This window comes from Lacerta agilis, chromosome 3 (genome assembly GCF_009819535.1).
Source record: "Lacerta agilis isolate rLacAgi1 chromosome 3, rLacAgi1.pri, whole genome shotgun sequence".
Lineage (NCBI taxonomy): Eukaryota > Metazoa > Chordata > Lepidosauria > Squamata > Lacertidae > Lacerta > Lacerta agilis.
In genome coordinates this window covers 35,741,452-35,765,910 of record NC_046314.1, presented here as the reverse complement: position 1 = coordinate 35,765,910, position 24,459 = coordinate 35,741,452, and the positions used below count along the sequence as shown (strand labels likewise).

The 24,459-nt window shown below is 43.3% G+C and overlaps 2 protein-coding genes across 2 annotated transcripts; one reads left to right on the top strand and one right to left on the bottom strand.

The window, feature by feature from the left end:
- Window positions 1-471: 471 nt before the first annotated feature.
- Window positions 472-4,979, top strand: EEF1A1 (eukaryotic translation elongation factor 1 alpha 1). The gene is made up of 8 exons (XM_033143247.1): window positions 472-577; window positions 1,811-1,999; window positions 2,478-2,657; window positions 2,755-3,051; window positions 3,353-3,503; window positions 3,679-3,935; window positions 4,050-4,284; window positions 4,576-4,979. Exons 2-8 carry the CDS (start codon window positions 1,856-1,858, stop codon window positions 4,698-4,700), a joined length of 1,389 nt encoding a protein of 462 aa, XP_032999138.1. The 5' UTR covers window positions 472-577; window positions 1,811-1,855; the 3' UTR covers window positions 4,701-4,979.
- Window positions 4,980-7,962: 2,983 nt separating this feature from the next.
- Window positions 7,963-23,612, bottom strand: MTO1 (mitochondrial tRNA translation optimization 1). Its single transcript, XM_033143246.1, has 12 exons — window positions 23,480-23,612; window positions 20,399-20,598; window positions 18,436-18,553; window positions 16,731-17,020; window positions 15,237-15,349; window positions 13,586-13,776; window positions 13,139-13,269; window positions 12,392-12,596; window positions 12,135-12,306; window positions 10,298-10,416; window positions 9,537-9,694; window positions 7,963-8,186 (listed from the first exon to the last, which is right to left on the bottom strand). Exons 2-12 carry the CDS (start codon window positions 20,591-20,593, stop codon window positions 8,010-8,012), a joined length of 1,869 nt encoding a protein of 622 aa, XP_032999137.1. The 5' UTR covers window positions 20,594-20,598; window positions 23,480-23,612; the 3' UTR covers window positions 7,963-8,009.
- Window positions 23,613-24,459: the final 847 nt, after the last annotated feature.

Here is a 24,459-nt window from a genome sequence, read left to right as displayed (position 1 = left end):
GAAGGGAAGGACTGAAGGGGAAAAAAGATGTGCTTTTGGGTGAAGACATGCCTCCCAAGACTGAATTAAAGGGAAACGCCGAGGTGGGAAGACGGGTGTGGAGTGGGGACAGAAACTAAGGAGGACTCGACGGTGTGCATGTGTGAAAGGAGGATGCGGACGGGGGATGGGCGCTCTCTCCAGCCAGGCACTATGGGGGGGGGGATGGGCTGGGACTGCTGAAGGCTGGACTGACCCGCTCAACCCAACCTGGCATTGCAGGCGGGAAGAGGGCGTGTCTCCAAACTCTCAACGCCCTACGCACACGAAACGCGACTTCTAGAGGGGAGAGGGACGATTCAACAGAAAGTTACGTTTTCGTGAAAGAGAGAGTGTTTTGTCCCTCTCCCTAGATGTAGCTCTCGAGGGGAGGCGTGCGGGGAGGGAAGGCGAAGGGCGGGGGAGCTGAGAAGCAGCGAATGGAACGCTGGGAGCCGTGACGTGTCCCTCAGGCCACCGCCCTCCCGGCTCAAACTATATAAAGGGCGCCGCTCTCAGCTTCTGCCTTTTTCGCTACGGGTTTGCCGCTGCTTCAGAGGTAAGCTGGCTTTCGGGCGGGCCGTGTCCATAGGCCCAGGCCTGGGAGGGGGCGGGGACTGAGGGAACCCCACGTGGTTCTCGCACAGCCGAGAGCCGTTCCTGGCGACGGGTAGGGGGGCCGAGGGAGAGAGGGACAGCGGCGGTTTGAAGGGGGTAAAGTGTGCATGCGCATGACCAGTTGCCTTGTCCGCGATCCAAATGGGTTTCCCTGCCCCGGAGTCCGCCCCCCATCAAAAAATAACAATGCCCCGGTGTGTGAGGATTGGGGGGGGGGTGGATTGTGTGTTTCGTGTGGGTGGGGAGTCGGAGAGGAGCATCCGTTCTCAATGTGCCCGTGAAGGAAGGAGGAAGGGTTCCGAAGACACGTGTCGTGTTCCCTTCGGGGCGAAACGCGGCATCTTCGGTGGGGCGGGATGGGGGCGCCGGCTGCGGTCGTGGCAGGTGTGTCCCCATAATTGCTTTTTTAAAAAACAACCCCGCTTTCCAATAGCGGCCTGTTCGACTTTACTCTTGCTTTAGTTCTGGTCCCGTGACACACGACGGCCCAGCCTCTCTTGTTACCTACAAAGGGGCCCCTTTTCTCGGCCCTTTCCCCCGCTTTCCGCTCAGAAGGAAGAGGGGAAAAAATGGCCGCCGCTGCTGCTGCCGTCACAAAATGGAGGGCGGGCGGGGCGCGCGTGCCAGCCAACGAGTGGCTCAACTACCGCTCCTCACCGGACACCCCGCCGCCGCTCCCCACCCCCCCCCCTCAATACGCGAACCTTCGGCACGCTTCGCTCTTCCTTACTCAACCCCCCTCCCCGGCCCAACCCGGGCTCGTGCTCGCTTGCCTTACGACACAAAGGAGCGGGAGCCGCCCTTCTCTCGCCCCCTAAAAAAAACCTCCCTCTCTCCTTATATCCTGTAATGGCCACTACGCGGTAGGGTCTTAAAAACAGTTTATGAGGGGAATTCTATCCCAGGTTAGCCTCGTCGTGGTCGCCGTCCCCCTCTCTCACGTGCCCTCCCGCCGTGGGTGGAGCTGGCTTGGGCCTAGTTTCGGCCTCGATCCCTTCAATCAAAGGGAGCAGATAACCGGCCTTGGACAGCCAGCCCGCATGGCGTCTAATACTCGTGTTGTTAACTCTCCTCTCCACTAGGGGGTTCCGCTTTAACTACAATTTTTTTTATAAAAACCGGTGGTTTTTTTTTTTACCTTCCTCTCTTCCCCCCCCCCCCTCACACCTCCAAGGTGCTTTATCTGAAGAGCAAGAGAACCACCTACTAACATTCCAAAATGGGAAAGGAAAAGACGCACATCAACATCGTTGTCATCGGACATGTCGACTCTGGCAAGTCCACCACCACTGGTCACCTGATTTACAAATGTGGTGGAATTGATAAGAGGACCATTGAGAAGTTTGAGAAGGAAGCTGCTGAGGTGTGTTTGTCTCCTGAAGCAATTGTTAGCTTTCAATTTTAATTGGGTGCATAAAGACAGCTTTACGAGATACATTTTTTTCTGCTGTAAAGCTGACATTAACTTTTGAATTTATGTGGTGTTTGCTACATTGGAAGGATCCTGTGAAGTTAATTTCTTTGAGGTGTGGGCAGCTTGTGTCTTACTCCTAGTTAGAGTTGAAACAACTGTTGACAGAATTCTTGCAGAAGAAAGGTGATAAAAGTTTGAACAGTTCATATTGTGTATATTAGGTAATGGCGGATTAGCATGTCAGTGGGTTAAGTAAGCAAAGTAGGTGTGGAATCTTTCACTACTTTTGCCAAGTGCTAAACATAGCTTGTATATTATTTCAGAGCACTGATGTGTGCTATCTTTAGAAACAGATTCAGTTAATGTGTTCATTACCGTATGTCTAATGCAAGAGACATTAATGCCATTTTTCTCCCCCTTTAAATAGATGGGTAAGGGCTCCTTCAAGTACGCCTGGGTGCTGGACAAGTTGAAGGCAGAACGTGAACGTGGTATCACCATTGACATTTCTCTTTGGAAGTTTGAAACAAGCAAGTACTACGTCACTATCATTGATGCCCCTGGACACAGAGACTTCATCAAAAACATGATTACTGGTACCTCCCAGGTGAGCAAACGGTTTTACCATTTTGGGAATAATAAAAACTAAGTACTGTATGATGGTTGAGACAGTATAAATTAATTATCACATATTTTTCCTAAAGGCCGACTGTGCTGTCCTGATTGTTGCGGCTGGTGTTGGTGAATTTGAAGCAGGTATCTCTAAGAACGGGCAGACCCGTGAGCATGCCCTTCTGGCATATACACTAGGTGTAAAACAGCTCATCGTTGGTGTTAACAAAATGGATTCCACCGAGCCACCTTACAGCCAGAAGAGATACGAGGAAATTGTCAAAGAAGTCAGCACATACATAAAGAAAATTGGTTACAATCCTGATACAGTGGCTTTTGTGCCAATTTCTGGCTGGAATGGAGACAACATGTTGGAGCCCAGCTCTAATGTAAGTAATAATACTTGTCAAGAATTGTGAGATTGCAGTTCAAATAATTTTGGAATTTGAAAAGAACAATAAATGTAAGGTTTTAATAGTTGCTCATCATATTTCTGCAGCAATGAGGAAATGATGATGATAATAAAAAATTATTTATACCCCGCCCATCTGGCTGGCAAAACATGTTTAACAAAATTTACATGCTGAAGTTCAAAGCTTGTCAATATTCTTGTCAGAACTCTTTATTTTCACTAGAAAGTAACTGTAAAAACTGCTTATAGAACATGTTGCATTTTCCCCCTTTCTGCAGATGCCCTGGTTTAAGGGATGGAAAGTGACCCGTAAGGATGGCAATGCTAGCGGGACTACACTGCTGGAAGCTCTGGATTCTATCTTGCCACCAACTCGTCCAACTGACAAGCCACTGCGTCTGCCACTTCAGGATGTCTATAAAATTGGTGGTATGTACTATAAGAATTTTATATTGTGTTCTCGGAGGGACTAATGCCTACAATGTAAAGTTTTCATATTAGGTAATAATTTAATTGAACTTACATTTCAAAAATGTAAATGGCACTGGAAGCTTTTTTCATAAGTGTAATGCCATGAATGTAAACTTTATATTTCTTTCCTTAGGGATTGGTACCGTTCCAGTTGGTCGTGTGGAAACTGGTATCCTGAAACCAGGCATGGTAGTAACATTTGCCCCAGTTAATGTTACAACTGAAGTAAAATCTGTGGAGATGCACCATGAAGCTCTGAGTGAAGCTCTGCCTGGTGACAATGTTGGCTTCAACGTAAAGAACGTGTCTGTTAAAGATGTCCGTCGTGGTAATGTTGCTGGTGACAGCAAAAATGATCCACCAATGGAAGCTGCTGGGTTCACAGCACAGGTATTTAGCAGCAATTCTTAATATGGTCAATTTTAGCTTACATACAGCTAGATGGGAATTAAACTTGCTTTTTGCAGCTAGATGTAGATTTCTCTTCTTTGAACTGTTTCATAGGTTATCATTTTGAATCATCCTGGCCAAATTAGTGCTGGCTATGCCCCCGTGCTGGATTGCCACACTGCTCATATTGCCTGCAAGTTTGCTGAGCTGAAGGAGAAGATTGATCGCCGTTCTGGTAAGAAGCTGGAAGATGGTCCCAAATTCCTGAAATCTGGAGATGCTGCCATCGTTGACATGATTCCAGGCAAGCCCATGTGCGTGGAGAGCTTCTCTGACTATCCTCCTCTGGGTAAGTAGCCATTTTAGTCCTAACCTGTTTATCAGAGCAGGCTTAGTTTTGGAGTAGCTGTTATTAAATTTGTATACCGTTCTATACTCTTGGATCAGTTCCAGATAGCAATTTGATACAGCTACCTTTTTTTCCTTGAGAGTATTAATAGAAAATGTGTTAGCATCTGAGTAATTATTTTTTGCACTTTGCTTCTTTAAAATGGAAAGGTATGTTTCTATTTTATAATTGCCCATAGGATGTAGTGTCTTTGAAGGTTTCTTGGTTGTTAACTCTCTTCTTCACACCTAGGTCGCTTTGCTGTGCGTGATATGAGACAGACCGTTGCTGTTGGTGTCATCAAGGCGGTTGACAAGAAAGCAGCTGGTGCTGGCAAGGTCACAAAGTCTGCCCAGAAAGCTCAGAAGGCTAAATGAAAATTCTGTACATCTGCCACCCCAGTCTTAATCAGTGGTGGAAGCATGGTCTCAGAACTGTTTGTCTCAATTGGCCATTTAAGTTTAATAGTAAAAGACTGGTTAATGATTACAATGCATCGTAAAAGCTTCAGAAGGAAAGGAATGTTTGTGGACCATTTGTTTCGTGGCAGTTCTTAAGTTATTAGTTTTTAAAATCAGTAACCTTTTTTAAATGGAAACAACTTGACCAAAATCTGTCACAAATTTTGAGACCATTAAAACAAAGTTTAATGCAAAGTCTCCGTGTTCTTTGGCGCTCATAGTTACATTTTGGATACTTGGTAATAGACTTGGGCCTATTGCAAAGTTCAAAGGTAAAAAGGGGAATTACTTTATCCTTGATACTGGTATGTTAACATTTTAAAGTATTGCAACACACAAAAGGCTCGGTGGAAAAAGCCTGACTTCTTACCTTTGCCAATATCCACCCAGAATTGAGTTGGGAACAAGGAGTTGAGTACCCAAATTTTCTGCAGTGTTTAGGCATGCTTAAGCCTACTAAATTTTTAGGATTACAGGTTTAAAATCTTGCCATTTTCATATTTAAGCAAAGCACACATAGTTGGTAGCTGGTTTCTTCTATTCCAAGATGTTAGTGTAGATGTGTTAAGCTTTGAAATTTCAGTGACTACTTTAACTGTTGCTGGTTTTGATTAAAGCTTTGCATTCTTACCGAATTGGAAGCTTTGCTTTGGTAGAATATTTGTAACGTAAATTGGAATGGTATGTATTAACATGACTGAAGTCACTAAGGTTTTCTCAATAGTACTTTGCTGCTAACTTTGTAGTAGACTATGAAATGAGAGGCTAGATACTTGATCCTCAGGCTAGTCATTTAAGATCATGAAATTGGTAAAACCTTTTCCAAAAATAGATCATGAATTAATTGTGATTACTTTTGTAAAACCAGCTTCCAGTACGCAGCATAGATCAACACCAAAAACCAGGTTCTAGGTGCTGTGCCAAAAGAGTGATTGAGAGCCTTACTACTAAGGGGCCAAAAACGGATATTAGAAAAGTGTTCTAGCAGTTTTAGCTTCCGATAACTTTAGTTTGAGTTGTCCTGTTTTCGGAGGAACACTGGACAGTGGTAGAGATGACACTATACAATAGCTTAGGTTGGTTGGCTTGACAGCATTGAAGGTGATAGAATTCTATTATTAAAAGTAGTCATTGTTATACAAATAACTTGTTCTTATTTTTTCCACCTCCAGTAAATTTGAGACATGGGGTGTGGCATCCAAATTAAATGGCCTTGCTTTTCTGTAGTTAAGCTTCATATTCTCTTAAGCGCTGATGAATTAGAGAATGGATATCTGGGTCTCTCTTTTGGTAGTTATGACCACCATTCCAGATTTAAAATTTTACCAGCAATTTTGGGGGGCATTCTAGCAAAAGTTAAGGCATTTATGAAACTCAAAGGTGTGGAAGTTGTGCCATGTGCTTTATGCCTATTGAAATCAACTGGAACTTTTAAGTTCAACTAACTGGATCGTTGCCCATAATCTGTTCATATAGAGTCTGACCAAATGATACTTCACCAGGTGTAACTTTAAAAGATTTTAATGAACGTGGGTATTGAAAATAATGGCAAAATGTCATTAAGGTTTTTTGGCTCTTAAAGGCACAAACTCTGGTCTGCAGGAAAATTCCCTGGGTGTTCATGCCAAGTGGTATATTGGGTCTTTACCTTTTGAGTCCCAAAACCCCTTTGCCCTAGCAGTTGAAAATGCAAGCTTGAAAAAGCAGGGTGGTTGCTTATTATGGGAATTGGAGTTGGCGTTTTTAAGGACTGATGCTCATGAGTTTTGCCTTAAGCAGATGATAGTTACTCTCCAGTTATCTTTCTCTGTAATTTATAGTTTTGCCTAAAATGGGTCTTACATGGAATAGGAACACTTGAGAAATAAGGATCCTTAATTGTACATTGTAGTTAGGCAGCTACTATGTGTGTTAAAGCACCATGCTCCTACCGGATAAAGATATAAAAGGCATTCGGACAGAGGTTGCAAGAGACTCAAGACAAAGTAAATTTGATCCTAAAGTGCTCAAACTGGCCATCATTACACTTTGATGCAGAGGGCTAGTTTTGCCATTGCAAAATGACCATGGGTGTTCTGTGTATTCTGTGTCTTAGAGCTAAGCTAAACACTGCCTTTATTATTGAACCCAACGTATCAGCGTATAGCAACGTGGACATTTTGATACATGTCTGGCAATTCACTTCAATAGGTTAGTTTTGCTTTCTAATGCATATGTGATAGTTTACTTATGTTGGGTTAATGAAAAAACCAAATTTTGTAAGCAAACACTTGGACTTTTAGTTTTTATCTTCAATAAATTGAGTCTAGAATTACTTTACCTCTACGGCTCTTTTTTCTAGGTAGGATAGTTTTTCTGTGTAGTGCAGATGTGTTTGTGTTAAAGTATATAGCATAGTTAATGTGTCTACTAATTTCAAGTAGCTGTCTCATAACTCTTGGGTGTGTCAGGGGCCTGATTCCAGGCATCACGTGCTTTTTGAATATGTACACCCCCAAGCATCAAACCCCTCTACTTGTACTTTGCACTGTCTAAATCTTGAGATAGCAAGGCTCTAATTGGGTTGCCCTAGAAATAATTCCCAGCTATATTGACTGGATATAAAAACCATAGACATCAGTTCAGTGCTCCCATCTATTCTGGGGTTTTCCACTCCATAAACAGCAGGTAAAGCCTCTATAATCCCACCATAGAACACCTACAGAGCCTTATTGAGAACAATGGCCTGATTGTAATCTACAAATGTTTTACGTCTGAAAACATATATTTGGGTTTGAGTATAAGCATAAATAAAAACCTACCTGCAAGTGTTTCAGCTACTTTCAAGTAAAGGAAGCCTGTTAACATCTTTCCCTTGCTTAAGAGGAATGTTTATGCACTAAAATGAGATTTGCTCAGTACTATAGGTGGCAGCAAAGGCAGTAGAAAAGGAAGTGACTCAAAAAATTGCAAGCAGGAAACAGATTTCTATGGTCTTTTGTTAAGTTTTCTTCAACACCTGATCTGACATTGCCACTTTTTCTGGCTAGTGGTGCCTTTGTGTTCTGGCAGTTTTTCAGCTTTTTGGACTAACTCATTCACTGGATCACCATCCTTTTTGTTTGTAAGATAACATCACTCTGGTAGCTCTATTGGATAGCAATTACATACACAGTATGTGAACGACAGTATTATCACAGGCTCAAGGAACAAACGGTTCAATGGGTTTTGCTCAGTAAGCACTGTTCACATATCAGTAGCTTGGAGCTTTCTTTGTCCCAGCAGATTGACATCAGGGATGGGACTAGCAATCCTACATCTCTCACTTGTTTGCTCTGCTCTTTTGTGATGGTTCTTCACAAACCTCAGTAGATTTAGAACAGCAGCAGGTGTAACTCCAGGAATGCGACTGACAGCGCCAATCTAGAAACAGTAATGAAGGTGAGATTGTCTACTGTAAGAATTGTAACGCCACAGTCTTCCCGCCTCCCCTTCATGTGGTATGTTTCATTGAAGTGATTAAAACACACACAGTAAACTTTCCCTGCATATCTTACCACTCGGGATCAACAGGATATCACTGAAGACAGTTGTTTGTTTTATGAACAGAGTCAAGTCGATGAGCAAACTACAACAAAGTCCTACTGCCAATGCAATTATTTCCATTTGTGCAACACAACTCCTCTTATACTCCTCCCGTTCTGGATGTGGGAGTTTTAACTTCCTAGCAACCATTAAAAATGAGCACTGCTAGTTTGTTTTTTAATGGCAGGCAGTGGAAGCTCTTATAGCGCTGATGACAATGGAATATAATTCAATATACAATGTTCACAGCTATGGTTCAGCATTTGGGCACATGTCTAAAACAACACCATTTTGCATTTATTTGACTGCTTAAATTACTTAAATGATTACAAAACCTGTCAGTATTGCTATCCCCATATTGCAGATGGAGGAGTTATGTTGGTGCAGAAAGGTTTGTGGAAGTTCTGGTCACATTTGACTCAAGATGCCTCTTACCCATTATGCCGCACCCCCTTCTATGCATACAATGGTAGCCGTTTTTTGTTGGTGTGCACAAAGGAATACATTTTATGACTTTTTCTAAGTGGGGGAGAGGAGACTGCCTTACGTGTTCAAACTGGAAAAAGACACAAGCTAGTCTGAAGCATTCTGATAGAACAAAACAGCAGATAAAATAAAAAAGGCAGGCAAACTTTACCCATATTATCAGCATGTCTATGCTAATGATACATAATCTTATTCATTATAATTATACATAATTCTATATTGGCACAGAAATGGGCTTTAAAAATAAAGAATAAAAAGCCCCACCAAGTTCAGTGTTTTTTCTAAATCTCCCTTGATACTTTTAATTTCCAAATTTTAAATAAGGCCAGGAACACAGTGGTGAAATCTTGTGAAATGCATCCTTTGCTTCTTCCACACGTTTTATTAACAGAACGGGAATTCTTTTAGCACTTTCCATGTGGTCTCTAATAGCTGACAAAGTTGAAGATTCAGTCTAAAGGCAGAGCTGTTAACCTAGCGAACCTCCTGCTTACTCAATTTTCACAACAGTGTCTTTGGAAATGACTGATGCTTTCAAGGTACATTTTAATAGCTAGCTCCTACATATTAATGCTGGGTTGCTGGACTACAATTCCTGGCCACAATGGCTAGCACTGGTAGGAGTTGGAAGCCTGGCAACATCTGGAAAGCCACAGGATCCCTACTCCTGCATTCAGCAAACTCCCTCTACCAGCACCTTACCGTCTGGGGACGGTGGGAGTCCAGTTTCTCTCGCACTTCCTGAGATAGTGATGCATCAATGGCAAAATAATCCAGATCTTCTGGCAGCTGAAGAGCCTCATCCTGACGCACTTCCTCTATTTCCAACCTCTGAACGGACACATGCCATTCATAAACAGCTTGTGAAGGAAACGAAGAGAATGAACAGAACAATATAATTCATTCTGATTATACAGATAAAATATAATTGATAGAATTCTACAGGATAATATAACGGATAGAATTGTACAGGTTGTGTTCCTAGTGTGTGAAAAAAGTCAAGATCCAAGGATCCCCACCCCAGGCATGCACCTCCAGATGGTAGAGAAATCGGGTGCTATCCTGGCACCTGGGCATATTCACTTGGTTGCAAGTGGCCGATAGCCATGTGCAAAATGCACCTGGCAAATTTCAAACGCTGGTTCCACTGTGTTGAATGGGACTTGCTCCCTAGTAAATATGCTTAGGTTGGCAACCTAAACACAGCAGATTATATCAGATTTACTCCTGCACCATTGGAGAGAAGGAAAGCAGGGCCATAAGCTATGTTCTTGGACTCGAGGGAATTTATGCTCTGAGTTAGTTCCCAAAGAAGCAAGATCTACTGGGCACAAATGTGTCAAGTTAGGACAGGAATGGGGAACCTTTGGTCCTCTGGATGTTGCTGGACTACAACTCCCATCACTGTCCATGCTGGCTGGTAATGATGACAGTTTTATTGAGGGCTTGCTGTTCTTCCATACCTTCTATTTTCAGCCTTTCTGCCAGTTGTCTCCATTCTGCAAACTTTTTCAGAGGCCCTGGGACAGCTCGTGACAAAATCTCCATATTGGCCCCCTGGTACTGAAGGATGTCCAGGGCACTAAGCAAAAAACCAAAACACAGCAAAAACAATTCCTGTGAAATTATGTGCAAGATGCGTTGAGTGCTCTTGTCATAGAAAGGTGGGATCTAAAATAAGTGTAAGCTAGTACCCATTCCCATGGAATTTCAAGGAAGATTACAAGACCTCAGGCTTGCTCAAAATATGGTATCACTATCCAGGAATCCTTAACCACATTGTATTAGGGATTATTAATGCACACACACAAAAATGACTGATTCAACTCAAGGAGCTTACAAGCCAACAATGAAGATCACAGATAAGAACTTGGAAAGAAACTATACACAGTAACATGGGGACAGCATTAAAAAAATGGCACTGTATAATACATTGAAATAAATAAGAAGGTAAAAGGGAAGGTAAACGGCGTTTCCATGCACTGCTCTGGTTTCACCAGAAGCAGCTTAGTCATGCTGGCCACATGACCCGGAAGCTGTCTGCGGACAAACGCGGCCTATAGAGCGAGATGAGCGCGCAACCCCAGAGTTGTCCGCGACTGGACCTTTACCTTTACCTAAATGAGAAGGTAGGTTATGTAATGGAAGAAACACAGCATTTTAACTCAAGGATACCTAGAATTTCTTCTCAATCAGTTTTTTTAAAGGCACAATGCTTTAGCAACTGCAAGGAAATTACCTGTAGGCTTAAGGAGGCTGGTTCAGGGCTTAATTAAGACTGCAGTCCTATACCTATTTACTTGTGCATTATTGTTTTCTGGAGTCCACAGGTTTGCCAGTGTGTTTGTTTTATGTGGGCAACAAATCCCAGGCCATTTTAGCCAGTGCCTTGCTCCCTATCACAAATCATGTTGTGAAACCTGAACTCTGCTTACAGGGTATGTGAGGTACTAATTATGATATTGTTTAGGGGCTTACTTAGTTCAAAGATAAAAGCAAAAAGCCTCAGATTTTCTAGGACCACTTTCCTTCTTTCCACAGGCTTAAATTTTGAATTCTTCCTTGATTTTGTGTGGTAATAGTGGTGGGGTACCAGGTTAACAGTTTTACATTAGGATTTGAAACTATGAAAATACACCCTAGCTCTAGAACTTTGTTTCTACAGGCCATTATAAAATCCCACAAATCTCACCAAGTTTGCTTCATCTTTCCACGGAAACACTCTTGACAGCTTTGTACATTGTCCCCTGCACAAACACCATCACAAGAGACACTAAGCTTTACTGGTAAAGGTAAAGGTAAAGGTAAAGGGACCCCTGACCATCAGGTCCAGTCGTGTCCGACTCTGGGGTTGCGGCGCTCATCTCGCTCTATAGGCCGAGGGAGCCGGCGTTTGTCCGTAGACAGCTTCCGGGTCATGTGGCCAGCATGACAAAGCTGCTTCTGGCGAACCAGGGCAGCGCACGGAAACGCCGTTTACCTTCCCGCTGGAGCGGTCCCTATTTATCTACTTGCACTTTGACGTGCTTTCGAACTGCTAGGTGGGCAGGAGCTGGGACCAAGCAACGGGAGCTCACCCCGTGGCAGGGATTCGAACTGCCGACCTTCTGATCAGCAAGCCCTAGGCTCAGTGGTTTAACCCACAGCGCCACCTGGGTCCCTGTAAGCTTTACTGGTAGATACAACTAAAAAGGATAAAGAGAGCAGGTGAATGTGAGGCATTATATTTCTGTATGAATTTGTGCTTCTCTAAAACAAAACCATGGGCGGGGGGGGGGGGGATAAGAGAGAGACTCATACCTGCAAGGAGAGCTACGACTGGCACTGACTGTAATCTCTGGTATGAGCTGGGCCCATTTTGCATTGCTGAACTGAATAGATTTCAGCAATTCAAGTCCTTCTTCTAACGCAGCTTTCATCCAAGATGCTTGCTCATACCGCTTTTGAGACACACAGCCAGCTTCATTATAGCCTTAAAGAGACCAAAAAAGTGCTCAGGAATTAGGAAAATTGTGTGCGTGTTTAAAAAAAAAAAGGCTTCTGGAAGAATTGACTACCTCGGAAGGTGAGTCTGCTGTCAGTGTTATCTGGCCGCAGAGACATCCGAAACTCCACTCGGCTGGTGAACATGCGGTACGGCTCGCTGGTGCCCAGAGTAGTGAGATCATCAATCAGAACGCCAATGTACCCCTCCGTGCGGCTGACAATAAATGGAGGTTTCCCAGTGACCCGCAGACCGGCATTGATTCCAGCAACCACACCCTGCCAGAGAGCAAAGAGATTATAGAACACAGAGGAAGCCACCATACATACTAGACACCAGAAGCTTGGTCTGCTTGATCTGTTCAGTACCTCTGTGTCTACGATAAGGAGAGTGCTTAAGCCATAGATACCACATGTGACTTTCCCACCATGTATCCCAGTTATCCACTGGAATGCTAAAAGGTGTCTTAGCAGAATAAAATTGGCACAAGCCAATTACGACAAGGGCTCATTCCCTGGACATAAAAAAGTAAGTTTCAGACATGTATACAGACACACGTTGTGAACAAGTGCTCTTGAAATCGGCATTCCCCAACCTAGTGCCTTCCAATGTGCCCCAACCTGGTGCCAGAATTCCCACCAGCTCCTGCCTGTAGGGTCATACAGACTGAAGCAGATGTGAGTTGTAGTCCAGAATGTCTGGGTTGGAAGAAGGCAGAGTCAAAAGACCTGTGACTGCAAGCTGCTAGTTAAATCATCACGTTTGATACTGCAGAAAGCATTTCACAGTCACGACCCACTTCCCTGCATGCTCTCCTCACCTGAGCTGCAGCCTCTTCGTAGCCTGTTGTGCCATTTATCTGCCCTGCAAAGAAGAGCCGCTGGACGAGGCGAGACTCAAGGGAGGCAGTCAGCTGACGTGGGTCTAGAAAATCATATTGCACTCCATAGCCTATTATGACAGATATAGGAGATAAAAGGTTTATTCATTCCAGCAACCACACCCTACAACAGAGCAACATGGTTACAGGTAGCAGGGGGGAAAGGATGCATGCTGCATCGTATCAAACCTTTCTGTAAGATAAAGGCTTACAAAACCACACATTTGGTGATCAGAAGACATGCACAGCCATGTGCTGGTGGGCAATCGTAACATCCCACTTGAGATGAGGCAGCCAAACCTCAGCATCCTCACACAGTCCCACACAATATGCTGCCTATATAGCTCCATCCAACTGGAGAAGTATGACTTCCTTCCCACCTCTCACCTGGCTGTACCATTTTTGCTTTTTCCAAGCCCTTAATATGGGTGACAAGCTCCTCTTGGATCTCAGATGGCAACGTCAGAGATATTCCCTGCGGGTAGATGACGTTGGAATCCAGACCCTCAGGCTCAAGCCAGACCTGATGTGTGCGATTTGGAAAACGCAGAACTTTCGACTCTAGTGAGGGGCAGTACCTAGAAACAGGAGCAACAGCCAGCCAGGTTAGGATGCTGACACGGAGAAGAGCCCAATCATTAAATTTCAAGAGACTGGATCGGTTTCCTTATTGCTGTACTCCTCACCCACAGAAGTAGGTGTGGGGAACCTTTGGCCTTCCAGGTGTTGCTGAACTACAATTCACATCATCCATGCCCTTCCTGGAGCTGATGGGAATTGTAGTTGAGCAACATCTGGAAGGCAAAATGTCTCCCACCCCTGAATTAAACAAACTCTAAGCCTAAACATGTGCAACTGCATTTGCAATATTCTTTTTTTAATTTAATTTTATTAAACAACAAAATCATACACATAACTCAACAGAATACATAACAATTTCAAAACACACACAGAAAAGAAACACACACACCTCTATATACAACCCGTACATAATTTAACAGTATTAAAAGAATAATCCTAAAAAGAGGGTCAAAAGACAAACGAAAAAAGGATAAAAAAGAGTGGGATTAGGAGGGGATGGGAAAAAGGAAGGGGGGGGGAGGAAGAAAGAAAGAAAAAAAGGGGGGGAGAAACAAAAGGGGAAAGGGAAAAAAGAAAAGAAAAGGAATATAAAAAATCTACATTAAAATTGCAACTTACAACACTAATACAATATACAAATACATAAATTGGACTTCTGTTTATACTCTTTGTTTCTTTATCTTAACCTTTTTTTCTCACACAGGTCTTGTTACATCCAGTCTAATCTTCTATTTCTTTCTAATGATATGTTGATATTCAGTACCTACGCAGATTTCACCTTCCTATTGCCAGGAGATTTTGATGTTACTGTACTGGTTTAAATAATCAATAAAAACTTCCCATTCTTTTTGTGTTTTTTGTTTGAATTGACCTCTCATTCTTCCCGTCATTGCCGCTAACTGCATATATTCTGTCATTAAAGCTTGCCAATCACATATGGTGGGGATACTCTCACCCTTCCAATTTCTCGCTAAGAGAATTCTGGCCGCTGTGAGGGCATACATTGTTAATGATCTTTTTTCTGTCTTAATTTCTGGAGGTAGTATTCCCAGGAGAAAGGTTTCTGGCTTTTTCTTGATAGAGATTTTCAGAAGTTTTCTTAATTCATTATGAACCTTTCCCCAGTACTCCTTAACTATCTCACATTCCCACCACATGTGGAAGTACGTTCCCAAACTACTTTTACATTTCCAACACAGGGGCGACTGATTTTTAAACATTTTAGATAATTTAACTGGGCTATAGTGCCACCTGTATATCATTTTCATGACATTTTCCCTTAAATTAATACAGGCTGTAAATCTGATGTCATCTTTCCACATTTTCTCCCTTAGCATTTGCAATATTCTTGCCTATTGGCCTTGCAGCTATCATCCCCTCGCCTTTTCTTCCCACCAGGGTTCAGATGTTTTCTTCCAACAGCACTGTACATAAAATAATATAAACAGGGATTTACCGGGGTCCTCTTGTTGTCTCTCTGACGTGGTTGTTCAGGTGAAGGTTCTCATGGATGATTTTCTCCACTTTGGGGTTTGTGTGCGTCAGGTAACATGACAGCTGATCTTCTGGCTGAAAACAGAACCACCTGCATTCAGTGAGCAAATCAGGGTAGCTTTGAAGCATACCGAAATGTTTTCACAGTCATCTTGAAAGAGATCACTTCAGCCTGCACTCAGCCATTATCATCAAACCACCTGAGCATATTACAAGTGCTAGTACCCAAGCACTGCAGCCTTAACCTTTCCCAGGAAACTATAGCAATCATTGGGTTACACTCAACAAAGTCCTAAGAAGATCATTCCATTAGGCAAGCAGATATTCCTGTGGTGATGGAACAATTTCCTGCCCTCCATGCTGTTTTGGGGGTTCTCCCGACCCTCTGGAGCAGATTTGGTGAGGGTGTAGTGGGAAGGGGGGGGGGAATCTTGTTGTACTAGCAGGTATCCTTGTGCTGGCTTCTGCTAGTGCAACGAATTAGTTGAATAAGGCCCCCTAATTTCTCCATAATACTATTGGGAGAAATGGAAGCATGAGTAGGCCCCAATCTATAATGCATCTCCTGGGACGAAATCAAAGCAATTTCACTAGAATTAACTTCTAAGCAAGCAAGCTTGAGATCAGGCTTAATGATTTATCAAAGGTCACACAGAAAGTCTTTTGTGAAGTCCAGTGACCGAGATCTTCACACCAACTTAGAGCTATCCTATTAGATAGCGACCTATCCTTCGGACCTTTGAGCCCTCAAGTAAGCAGTACCACTGCTCTGAATTTATGAATGGACTCCTTTAAAAGGGCAGTGATGATTCTAAAATGGTTAACACTGTATTTCAGTAATAATTTCCTGACTGCTGACACTTGAGTTCTTTTTTGTTTTTGGCTCCAGCAGCTGTAGCTGCTCAAACTGTAAGTCCACGAGGATGCGCTAACTGTTTCTGATGGTTTTCTGCATATTGCAAACAGCTTTGAGATTTATAAATCTAAAAATGAAAAGCAGTATATAACAAAAAAAAAAACTGAACTTTTTGACCGATATAAGAAGTCCACTGAAGAAGAAAATAGTGACCTGCAAAAATGAAAGGGCAAATATTTCAGGGACAAAGATCGCTGGTGAAGCAGTGTGTGTGACGGTTAAAAATTACCCTCAGTTCTTCCGAGGGCTGATATTTCAGGAATAAAACTTGTAAACTTTGACGGTATACATTGTCACTGGAATGTGCCAGTATTTAGGGGAGGATTTCCATCGACTCATTACATTACTCTCAGCAGCTTTTAACAGGAATAGACGAATATAAAGATGATTTATATGTGTAGCCGGGGATAATTTCTGGCACAGCCATTTCAAGAAATCCTCCTGCATGCTGAAAACCACCTATCACTTTAACAAAGAGATACAATAGACTCCCCCTCATAAACTTCAACGGCTGATTACTCCCTCAGGACTCCTTCGCACCTTAATCCACACAGATTCACTAAGGAAGCTGAACGGCACAGGAGAGCTGTCAGCGGGATGCCTCTCGAGGACACTGAAGTCAATGGAGTCTTTCACCAGTCGGGGTGGAGTTCCAGTCTTTAACCTTCCTATGGTAAATCCAAGTTTCTCCAGAGTCTGAGCAAGGCCGACGGAGGGCTGGTCTCCCATCCGCCCGGCAGGATGCATTTCCAATCCAATTAGGATCATGCCCCTCAGAAATGTTCCCGTGGTCAGAACAACACTCCCAGCATGCACTCTCCTTCCGTCTTCTGAGGGGGAAGCATGGAGTGAAACAGAGCGGAGTTTAGTATACCTGTTGTTGCCCTAATTAGAAGTAGCTTCTTTCCCAAATAGGTTTTATCTTAAACAATAGCAAATTCAGTAAATGAAGAGCTCACTTGTAATGCATCAGTGTTTCAGTGCTCATTTCTTCTCTTTCCGAAATAGATAGTATCTTGATCAATTGCAAATGCAGTAATAAACAGTCCACTTGTGATATACTAGTGGTTCGGTGCTTGGACGTCGTTCCGGTAATCTGACGTTTCATCGCTAAAGAGCTTAGTCACTGAGCTTTGTAGTAAATAATATACAAGAGAAGACAGTATGTAAATGACTTAAAGCAGGGGTATATATGTCCCCTTCTGCATATTTCCATCGGGAGGAGCATAGAAAGGTTGTTAAAGCTCCTTTCGTTAAACAAACTGAAGAACATCATCCTCTTTCTATACTCCTCCTGATGGAAACATGCAATTGTTTAAGATAAAATCTATTTTGGAAAGAGTGAGTATCATTTTCCACCAGGACACAAGGAAGTCTGAAGTTTAGCAGTCTTATTCAATGACAGATTTTTTTTTTTTGGCAGTTTGATATTACATAAAACCCTAAGTTTATGTTGCTGGCACTTAAAGACAGCTTATCCTTCAGCTTCACACATGTTATTACAAAGAATAAGAGAGATGTGTGCTTACACTCTGTATAAAATCCAGTCTCTCGTGATCTTCCTACTTATTCTATCTGTTGTTTTCTGAATTGTAAACATCTAAGTGCCTCATACTAACTAAACTACATAGACCAGAACAGCATAACTTTCTGCAGTGGGATGACAGTGACCTAGAAAAGGCTAGATAACCTATTGAGTCATAGGTTTTCGTTACAGGATTCCCAGTAGCCCAGTCTGGCCTATCTGTAACCTAGGAAATCCTATTTTTTGTGTCAGGGTAGTTTCATACAGCTATTCTGAGATGGTGGAGCTACAATCACACACCCTAAGTATCCTGCCAGCTTTTAACACCAAGCCCTGATGTTTTTACAAGTTCAAAAATGGCCATTCAAAGTGACAGCTGCAAATATGGTTATTAGTTCATTAAGGACTAGATTAAGATCACAGTTATAAATTTACTCTTTGGAAATAATGATGGGTTAGATTCCCTGGCTCACATTGCATGGGTTTAAAAATGAAGCAAGCTATCCCCCTCCCTTGGTAAATAACTTAGCTAATTTCCCAACCAATCTGCTTTTCAAGGCAGCATCTAGGAAAAACTACTGGGTTCTTGTGCCACATGAGTTCTCTGCAGGGGTGATGTCTCCCTCCTCCTTTTACCTGGAAATAGTTTTTGTGAGCTGCTGCCATGGAAAGCAGACCCTACACAAATGGGTTCAGGACGCAGCTTGCCGGAATACTGACCCAACACGACTCCACTGACGCAACATTTGCCTGGATGATCCGATTCTGGGTCTGTCAGTAGAAGATCTTCCACAGAAGCTTCACAAACTGTCAGAAGTGGGGTTTGGAGAATTTCTTTCTACTAGGGAAAAAAAAACCCTGTTAAAGGAATTTACACACACACACACACACACAATCTTTTAAGGACTCATAAGCAATGGAGAGAACCTCCAGGTAACACGGCTGCGCTACTGAGTTCCTAGCTTCCCCCAATTTACTGCAAGCCTTGCTTGCTAAGGAACAGCCAGGAGTGCACTTTAAGGTTTCCGATTGTTCCTTCGCAGCTCTGTCATTCCCTGCCACACCTATTATATTAGCTGTGGAGCAGGTGGGAACAGTTTGGAGGGAAAATAGGGTTGTGGGCCAAATAAAGGCCCCAGACCCACAGCTTTGATAGGCCAACCCTGTTCAAGAGTGAGGCCCTTTCCTGCCTGAAGTAAAAGAAGGAAATGTCTTCCATAGTTGCAGTAAATATTTTGGTTTATTAAATTATTAAATTAGCATTATTAAGTTTATTCATTCCAGTTACAAGTGTTGGTCTGCCGTAGTCAAAACAAATATAATAAAAAAAAAATCATTCCAGTAGCACCTTAGAGACCAACTAAGTTTGTTCTTGGTATGAGCTTTCGTGTGCATGCACATTTCTTCAGATACCAAGAACAAACTTAGTTGGTCTCTAAGGTGCTACTGGAAGGATTTTTTTAAAAATTTTTTATTAAGTTTATTAAGTTTTTGAAAACAATAAATGCATTAAACAGCCACTGTCAGCTTCAGAATTATATTTAATAACACCAATAATGAAGACTAAAAAGGCTAAAAGCCATATATAGTCCACCATTGCCAATTCAAGGATGGAAGTCTGTTCTGGGCACCTCCTTTTCCTCCCTCATGAGATTTTACCAAAAAGAGAAGAACTGAAACTGCACAAGCATTTACGTTCTCATACAGCACTTTTCAAAGTTGCCCCACCCACGTGCTTGTTATGTGAGACAAAGAATGGCTTATTCAGAGAATGCTGAATCGACAGGATGTTTTACTTTTCTTTTAAAAACGGACATTGGCTTGGTTCTAGAGAAATTGCAGCAGAAAGGGGAAGGCAGAAGAAATCTTTCTCAATTTCCTCTCTTCCCACAGTTTCCCTCTGAAAAGCCTTTCCTAAGAGTCAGGAGACCCTTAGTTGGAGGTACCTGCTGGAAATCCCTACCTGCCTCCCCCCCCCCACTCCAGTCCCACCCAAATCATTCACCCCACTTCAGGGGGGTTGGTGCAGTTTCTGGAAGAAGGTGGGGCAGGAAATTCACCTTCTGTCAATGTTTTTCTGGAACTACCCTATAATTTTACATACAGTACTTAATTTCAGCATATGAGTCATTATTTTTAATACAACTCTGGTGTAAAATACCGTTGTAGATTACATTTTGCAGGGATTTTCTTCTAAGTTTCCCAATATTATGTTTGAGTCTCCATTGCTGTATATCCAATGACACTTGTTTGTTGGAATAAGGAGTCATTCCCCCTGCCCAATAAAGTTTGCATTCCAGGTTATTTAAGCATAACAGAAAAAAGTTGCCTTTTCCAATAAGACTTTTGGATTTGAATGTTTTGTAAATCATTTTGGGAACTTGTTGAGAGGTAACTCGTGCATTTTAAAAACAAATCAAATTACTGGATAACCCTCCCCCTATGTCAATCAAGATTCCATGCTCTGATTAGGAAACATTTTGGCCATTTCCCCGATATTAACGGTAAATGAAATGTACATTTTATTTTATTATATCTGACACACCCACCCATTCACATGTTTACCTTCATCAAACTGACAGTGCACTCATAAACATGTATACTTGAATAAACCTGAGTTCCATAGGTAAGCATGCATAGGGTTGCTTCAGAAGCCTTCTTCTCCTCCTATCCACATTCTCACCTGCATGTTCTCTTTATAGAGCTCTCTGTCAATCTGGGCTCGGAGACCCCAGACAGCCGGTCCCTTGCATTTATTTAGCACTTTGTAATGCACTCCCGACTGATCGCAGATTCGTGCGCAGAGCCCGTCCAGTGCGTCCACTTCCCTGACCAGATGTCCTTTTCCAATTCCACCAAAGGAAGGGTTACATGACATTTGCCCTGGACAGTATAACAAATGAAAGGCATCTAAGTACAAGCAAGCAACAGCTTTCGATGCTGTAAATAAAGTGAAGCTTTAGCCTGACCGCATTTCCTATGCTCCAAATTGACATGAATGGCAAGCTACTTGTCAGGGTGCATTTTTTGGTGAAGAAAGTATTGATCTGATGTAGAGATATTTCCCATTCTAATTGATTCATGAGGTTTCTGGAAGCTTCTCTGTGTAATACAAGCTGATGCAAGCTGAAAGTTTCTAGCTGACATGCAAGTTTCTATTCTGCCTAGCAAGAGGCAGAAGGTTCCTCTTTCACTCAGGGTCATGCTGACTATAACAATAGGCCAGAAGGAGCCTGAGTTTCACTTTCTATCTCTCCTTCTGGTGTGGTATACTGTATAGTATGCTTAGTGTTAAGGTTTTAGTCCTATTAGAAATTATTGGAGATTAAGTTAAGTCTTTTGCAACTGGATTTTCTATGGACAGTGCCATTCCTGAATGCATTGGATTTACGACCATTATGCTCATTTGCCTTCAGTAGCAGTAAAGCTCTGCTAGATAAAATAAAGGGGATACTCAAAAAATTAGATTATCGTGGAAAAGTTCATTTATTTCAGGAATTCAACTTAAAAGGTGAAACTAACATATGAGATACTCATGACATGCACAGCGAGAGATGGCAAGCCTTTATTTGTCATAATTGTGATGACAAACCCCAAATTCACAATCTCAGAAAATTAGAATATTGTGAAAAGGTGCAGTAGCTACTCAATCCATAACACCTGCAAAGGGTTCCTGAGCCTTTAAATGGTCTCCCAGTCTGGGTTAGTAGGAATCACAATCAAGGGGACCTGACAGCTGTGCAGAAAACCATCATCGAGACCCTCCATAAGGAGGGAAAGCCTCAAAAGGTAATTGCGGAAGAAGTTGGATGTTCCCAAAGTGCTGTATCAAAGCACATTAATGGAAAGTTATGCAGAAGGGGAAAGTGTGGAAGAAAAACATGCACAAGCAGCAGGGATGACTGCAGCCTGGAAAGGATTGTCAGGAAAGGACCATTCAAACGTGTTGGGGACTTTCACAAGGCGTGGACTGAGGCTGGAGTTAGTGCATCAAGAGCCACCACACACAGACGGATCCTGGAGATGGGCTTCAGGTGTCGTATTCCTCTTGTCAAGCCACTCCTGAACAAGAAACAACGTCAGAAGCGTCTTACCTGGGCTACAGAAAAAAAGAACTGGTCTGTTGCTCAGTGGTCTCAAGTCCTCTTTTCTGATGAGAGCAACTTTTGCATCTCATTTGGAAACCAAGGACCCAGAGTCTGGAGGAAGAATGGGGAGGCACACAATGCCAGATGCTTGAAGTCCAGTGTGAAGTTCCACAGTCTGTGTTGATTTGGGGAACCATATCATCTGCTGGTGTTGGTCCACTGTGCTTTATTAAGTCCAGGGTCAACGCAGCCATCTACCAGGAGATTTTGGAGCATTTCATGCTTCCTTCTGCAGATGAGCTTTAAGGGGATGCTGACTTCATTTTCCAGCAGGACTTGGCACCCGCCCACACTACCAAAAGTACCAAAACCTGGTTCAATGCCCATGGGATTACTGTGCTTGGTTGGCCAGCAAACTCACCTGACCTGAACCCCATAGAGAATCTATGGGGCATTGTCAAGAGAAAGATGAGAGATATGAGACTGAGCAATGCAGAAGAGATGAAGGCCGCTATTGAAGCATCCTGGTCTTCCATAACACCTCAGCAGTGCCACAGCCTGATAGCATCCATGCCACGCCGCATTGCGGCAGTAATTGATGCAAAGGGGGCCCAAACCAAGTACTGAGTACATATGCATGCTTCTACTTTTCAGAGGTCCACTATTGTTCTATTTGCAATCCTTGTTTTGATGATTTCATTTAATATTCTAATTTTCTGAGATTGTGAATTTGGGGTTTTCATCAGCTGTACACCACAATCATCACAATTATGACAAATAAAGGCTTGACATTTCTCACTTTGCATGTCATGAGTCCATCTCATATGTTAGTTTCACCTTTTAAGTTGAATTCCTGAAATAAAACGAACTTTTCCACAATATTCTAATTTTTTGAGTATCACTGTATTAATTGCCTCTGGTCTATTTTTGGGGAATCCTGCAATGTGTTTTTACTCTGCTAACTATACATTGCAATCTGCTCTGGATCAATATGAGTAGAATTCATGGCACTACTGTACCCCTCTAGACCCAAAATTGTAAGAGAAAACCAAGATGACGTACTTCTGCTTATTTCTAATTCTCTAGTTCTAGTAATCCTAGATGCAATATACATCAAAATGTCAGGGTTTTGTTTTTGTTTTAAAAATGCATTTGTTTTTATTAATCTGTTCTACAGATCCAATCACATATGGATGTCCAAAAATGGGAGGCAACTGAACTTTTGCTTTAATCCATTTGTGCAAAAAAAATGAAATAAGATAATAATAAAAGACAGTATACTTTATCAACCAACAGCACTGCTGCTGTTATGTTTCTCTGGTAGCTTCATTCATAAAATAAACATTTAGCAAAAGGATTAAAGGTGATGTTGCCATGTCAGGTGTTGGGAAAAGTTCATGTCTCCTGATAAACAAACCCTATTCCAGCGTTTTTCTCTCCATGTAAGTAACATATTATGGAGAGATAATGAGAACGTACAGTACTTGCTAGCCCTGCCCTGCTGCTGTTGCATCTCCTGCGAGCTCCACCATCACGCTTTCCAGGTGTTAGGGGGAGGTCTGATGGGAAGGAACCCTGCTGAGGTCCACTGTGCTACCTGCCCTGGCAGGAACTTTGGCAACCTGCATCCCTCGGCGGGCGCACTGTGTATGCACAGTAAGCAGCTCCCTGCTTACCTATGGTGTCCACCTTGTGCGTGACGAGCAGGGTGCGGGCTCCCACCCTCGCCGCCGCCGCAGCCGCTTCAGTGCCGGCGTGGCCACCGCCGATCACGACGACGTCGTACTTGGAAGTGCTGGAGGGGCCAGCTGCGGCGGCCGAAGAGGTCACCTCGCTCCTCACGCACCGCAGCCACGTCCCGGGGTCCGAGGGAGCAGCAAAGCGGCGCCAGCCGCGCCTGAGCGACAACATCCCGAGACCGGAGAGAAAGACCCGCCGAAGCCCCTTCAGGTCGGCGCGGCGGCAGGAACGAGCGCGCAACGCGAACCGGCTACTCCGCGCCACGCAAAGGCGCCGCCATCTTGCCCTGTGACGTCGAGGCGGCAGACTCCACCCGCTGCGCAAGGGCCGGGGCGCTTCCCGCATGCGCGCCTGTAACTGGACGGGAAGGACCGACCGGCAGCAGTCGTGGTGGGTGGCTCCCTCGAAAGTAGCGCGCCGTTCGCTGCCGGCTTTTTATTCAAAATGCGACGCTGAAAGCGCGCTCGTGCAGAGGTCTTCTTCGCTCACCGAGCGGCAAACTGTTGCTGGCAGAGAGGGCGGCATGCATCAGTTCATGGTTTTGTTTTTTTAAAGCAGGGTTTCCCGGGGGGTGGGGCAAGAACATAGCAACTTTTCTATTCAAGCTTCAGGATCGCAGCGCTTCCTGTTGCTCTTTGTGATGTGTGTATTGAACTGATGCAGCTATCGGCATCTTTGGATGCTCCTTGGTGGTGTGCCACAGTGGAGGCAGGTACATGCAGCTGTGGGTTGCAAGTTTTTCTCCTGTCACCGTGACACCCTGATGCAAAAGCTGTTACTGTATTGGAGGCTCTCAGCCCAACATGCAGCTATGAGTCATAGGAACTCTGCCAGAAGTGGCAACCGCATTTAAACGCATGCATATTCCACCCCTGTAAAATCAGAGGCCAAAACCTTTGAATTGTAGGAAAGCTTT

What these genes read in the sequence shown, in the direction of transcription:
- EEF1A1 (XM_033143247.1), top strand. Translation starts at nt 1,856, where the DNA reads ATGGGAAAGGAAAAGACGCACATCAACATCGTTGTCATCGGACATGTC. An exon ending in TGTTGGAGCCCAGCTCTAAT is followed by an intron (nt 3,052 to 3,352) that starts GTAAGTAATAAT and finishes CCCTTTCTGCAG; the next exon opens with ATGCCCTGGTTTAAGGGATG. An exon ending in CTCTGACTATCCTCCTCTGG is followed by an intron (nt 4,285 to 4,575) that starts GTAAGTAGCCAT and finishes CTTCACACCTAG; the next exon opens with GTCGCTTTGCTGTGCGTGAT.
- MTO1 (XM_033143246.1), bottom strand. Translation starts at nt 20,593, where the DNA reads ATGTCATGTAACCCTTCCTTTGGTGGAATTGGAAAAGGACATCTGGTC. An exon ending in CGTCAGTGGAGTCGTGTTGG is followed by an intron (nt 17,021 to 18,435) that starts GTCAGTATTCCG and finishes CTTCCCCCTCAG; the next exon opens with AAGACGGAAGGAGAGTGCAT. An exon ending in AGTCGTAGCTCTCCTTGCAG is followed by an intron (nt 10,417 to 12,134) that starts GTATGAGTCTCT and finishes TTTTTTGCTTAG; the next exon opens with TGCCCTGGACATCCTTCAGT.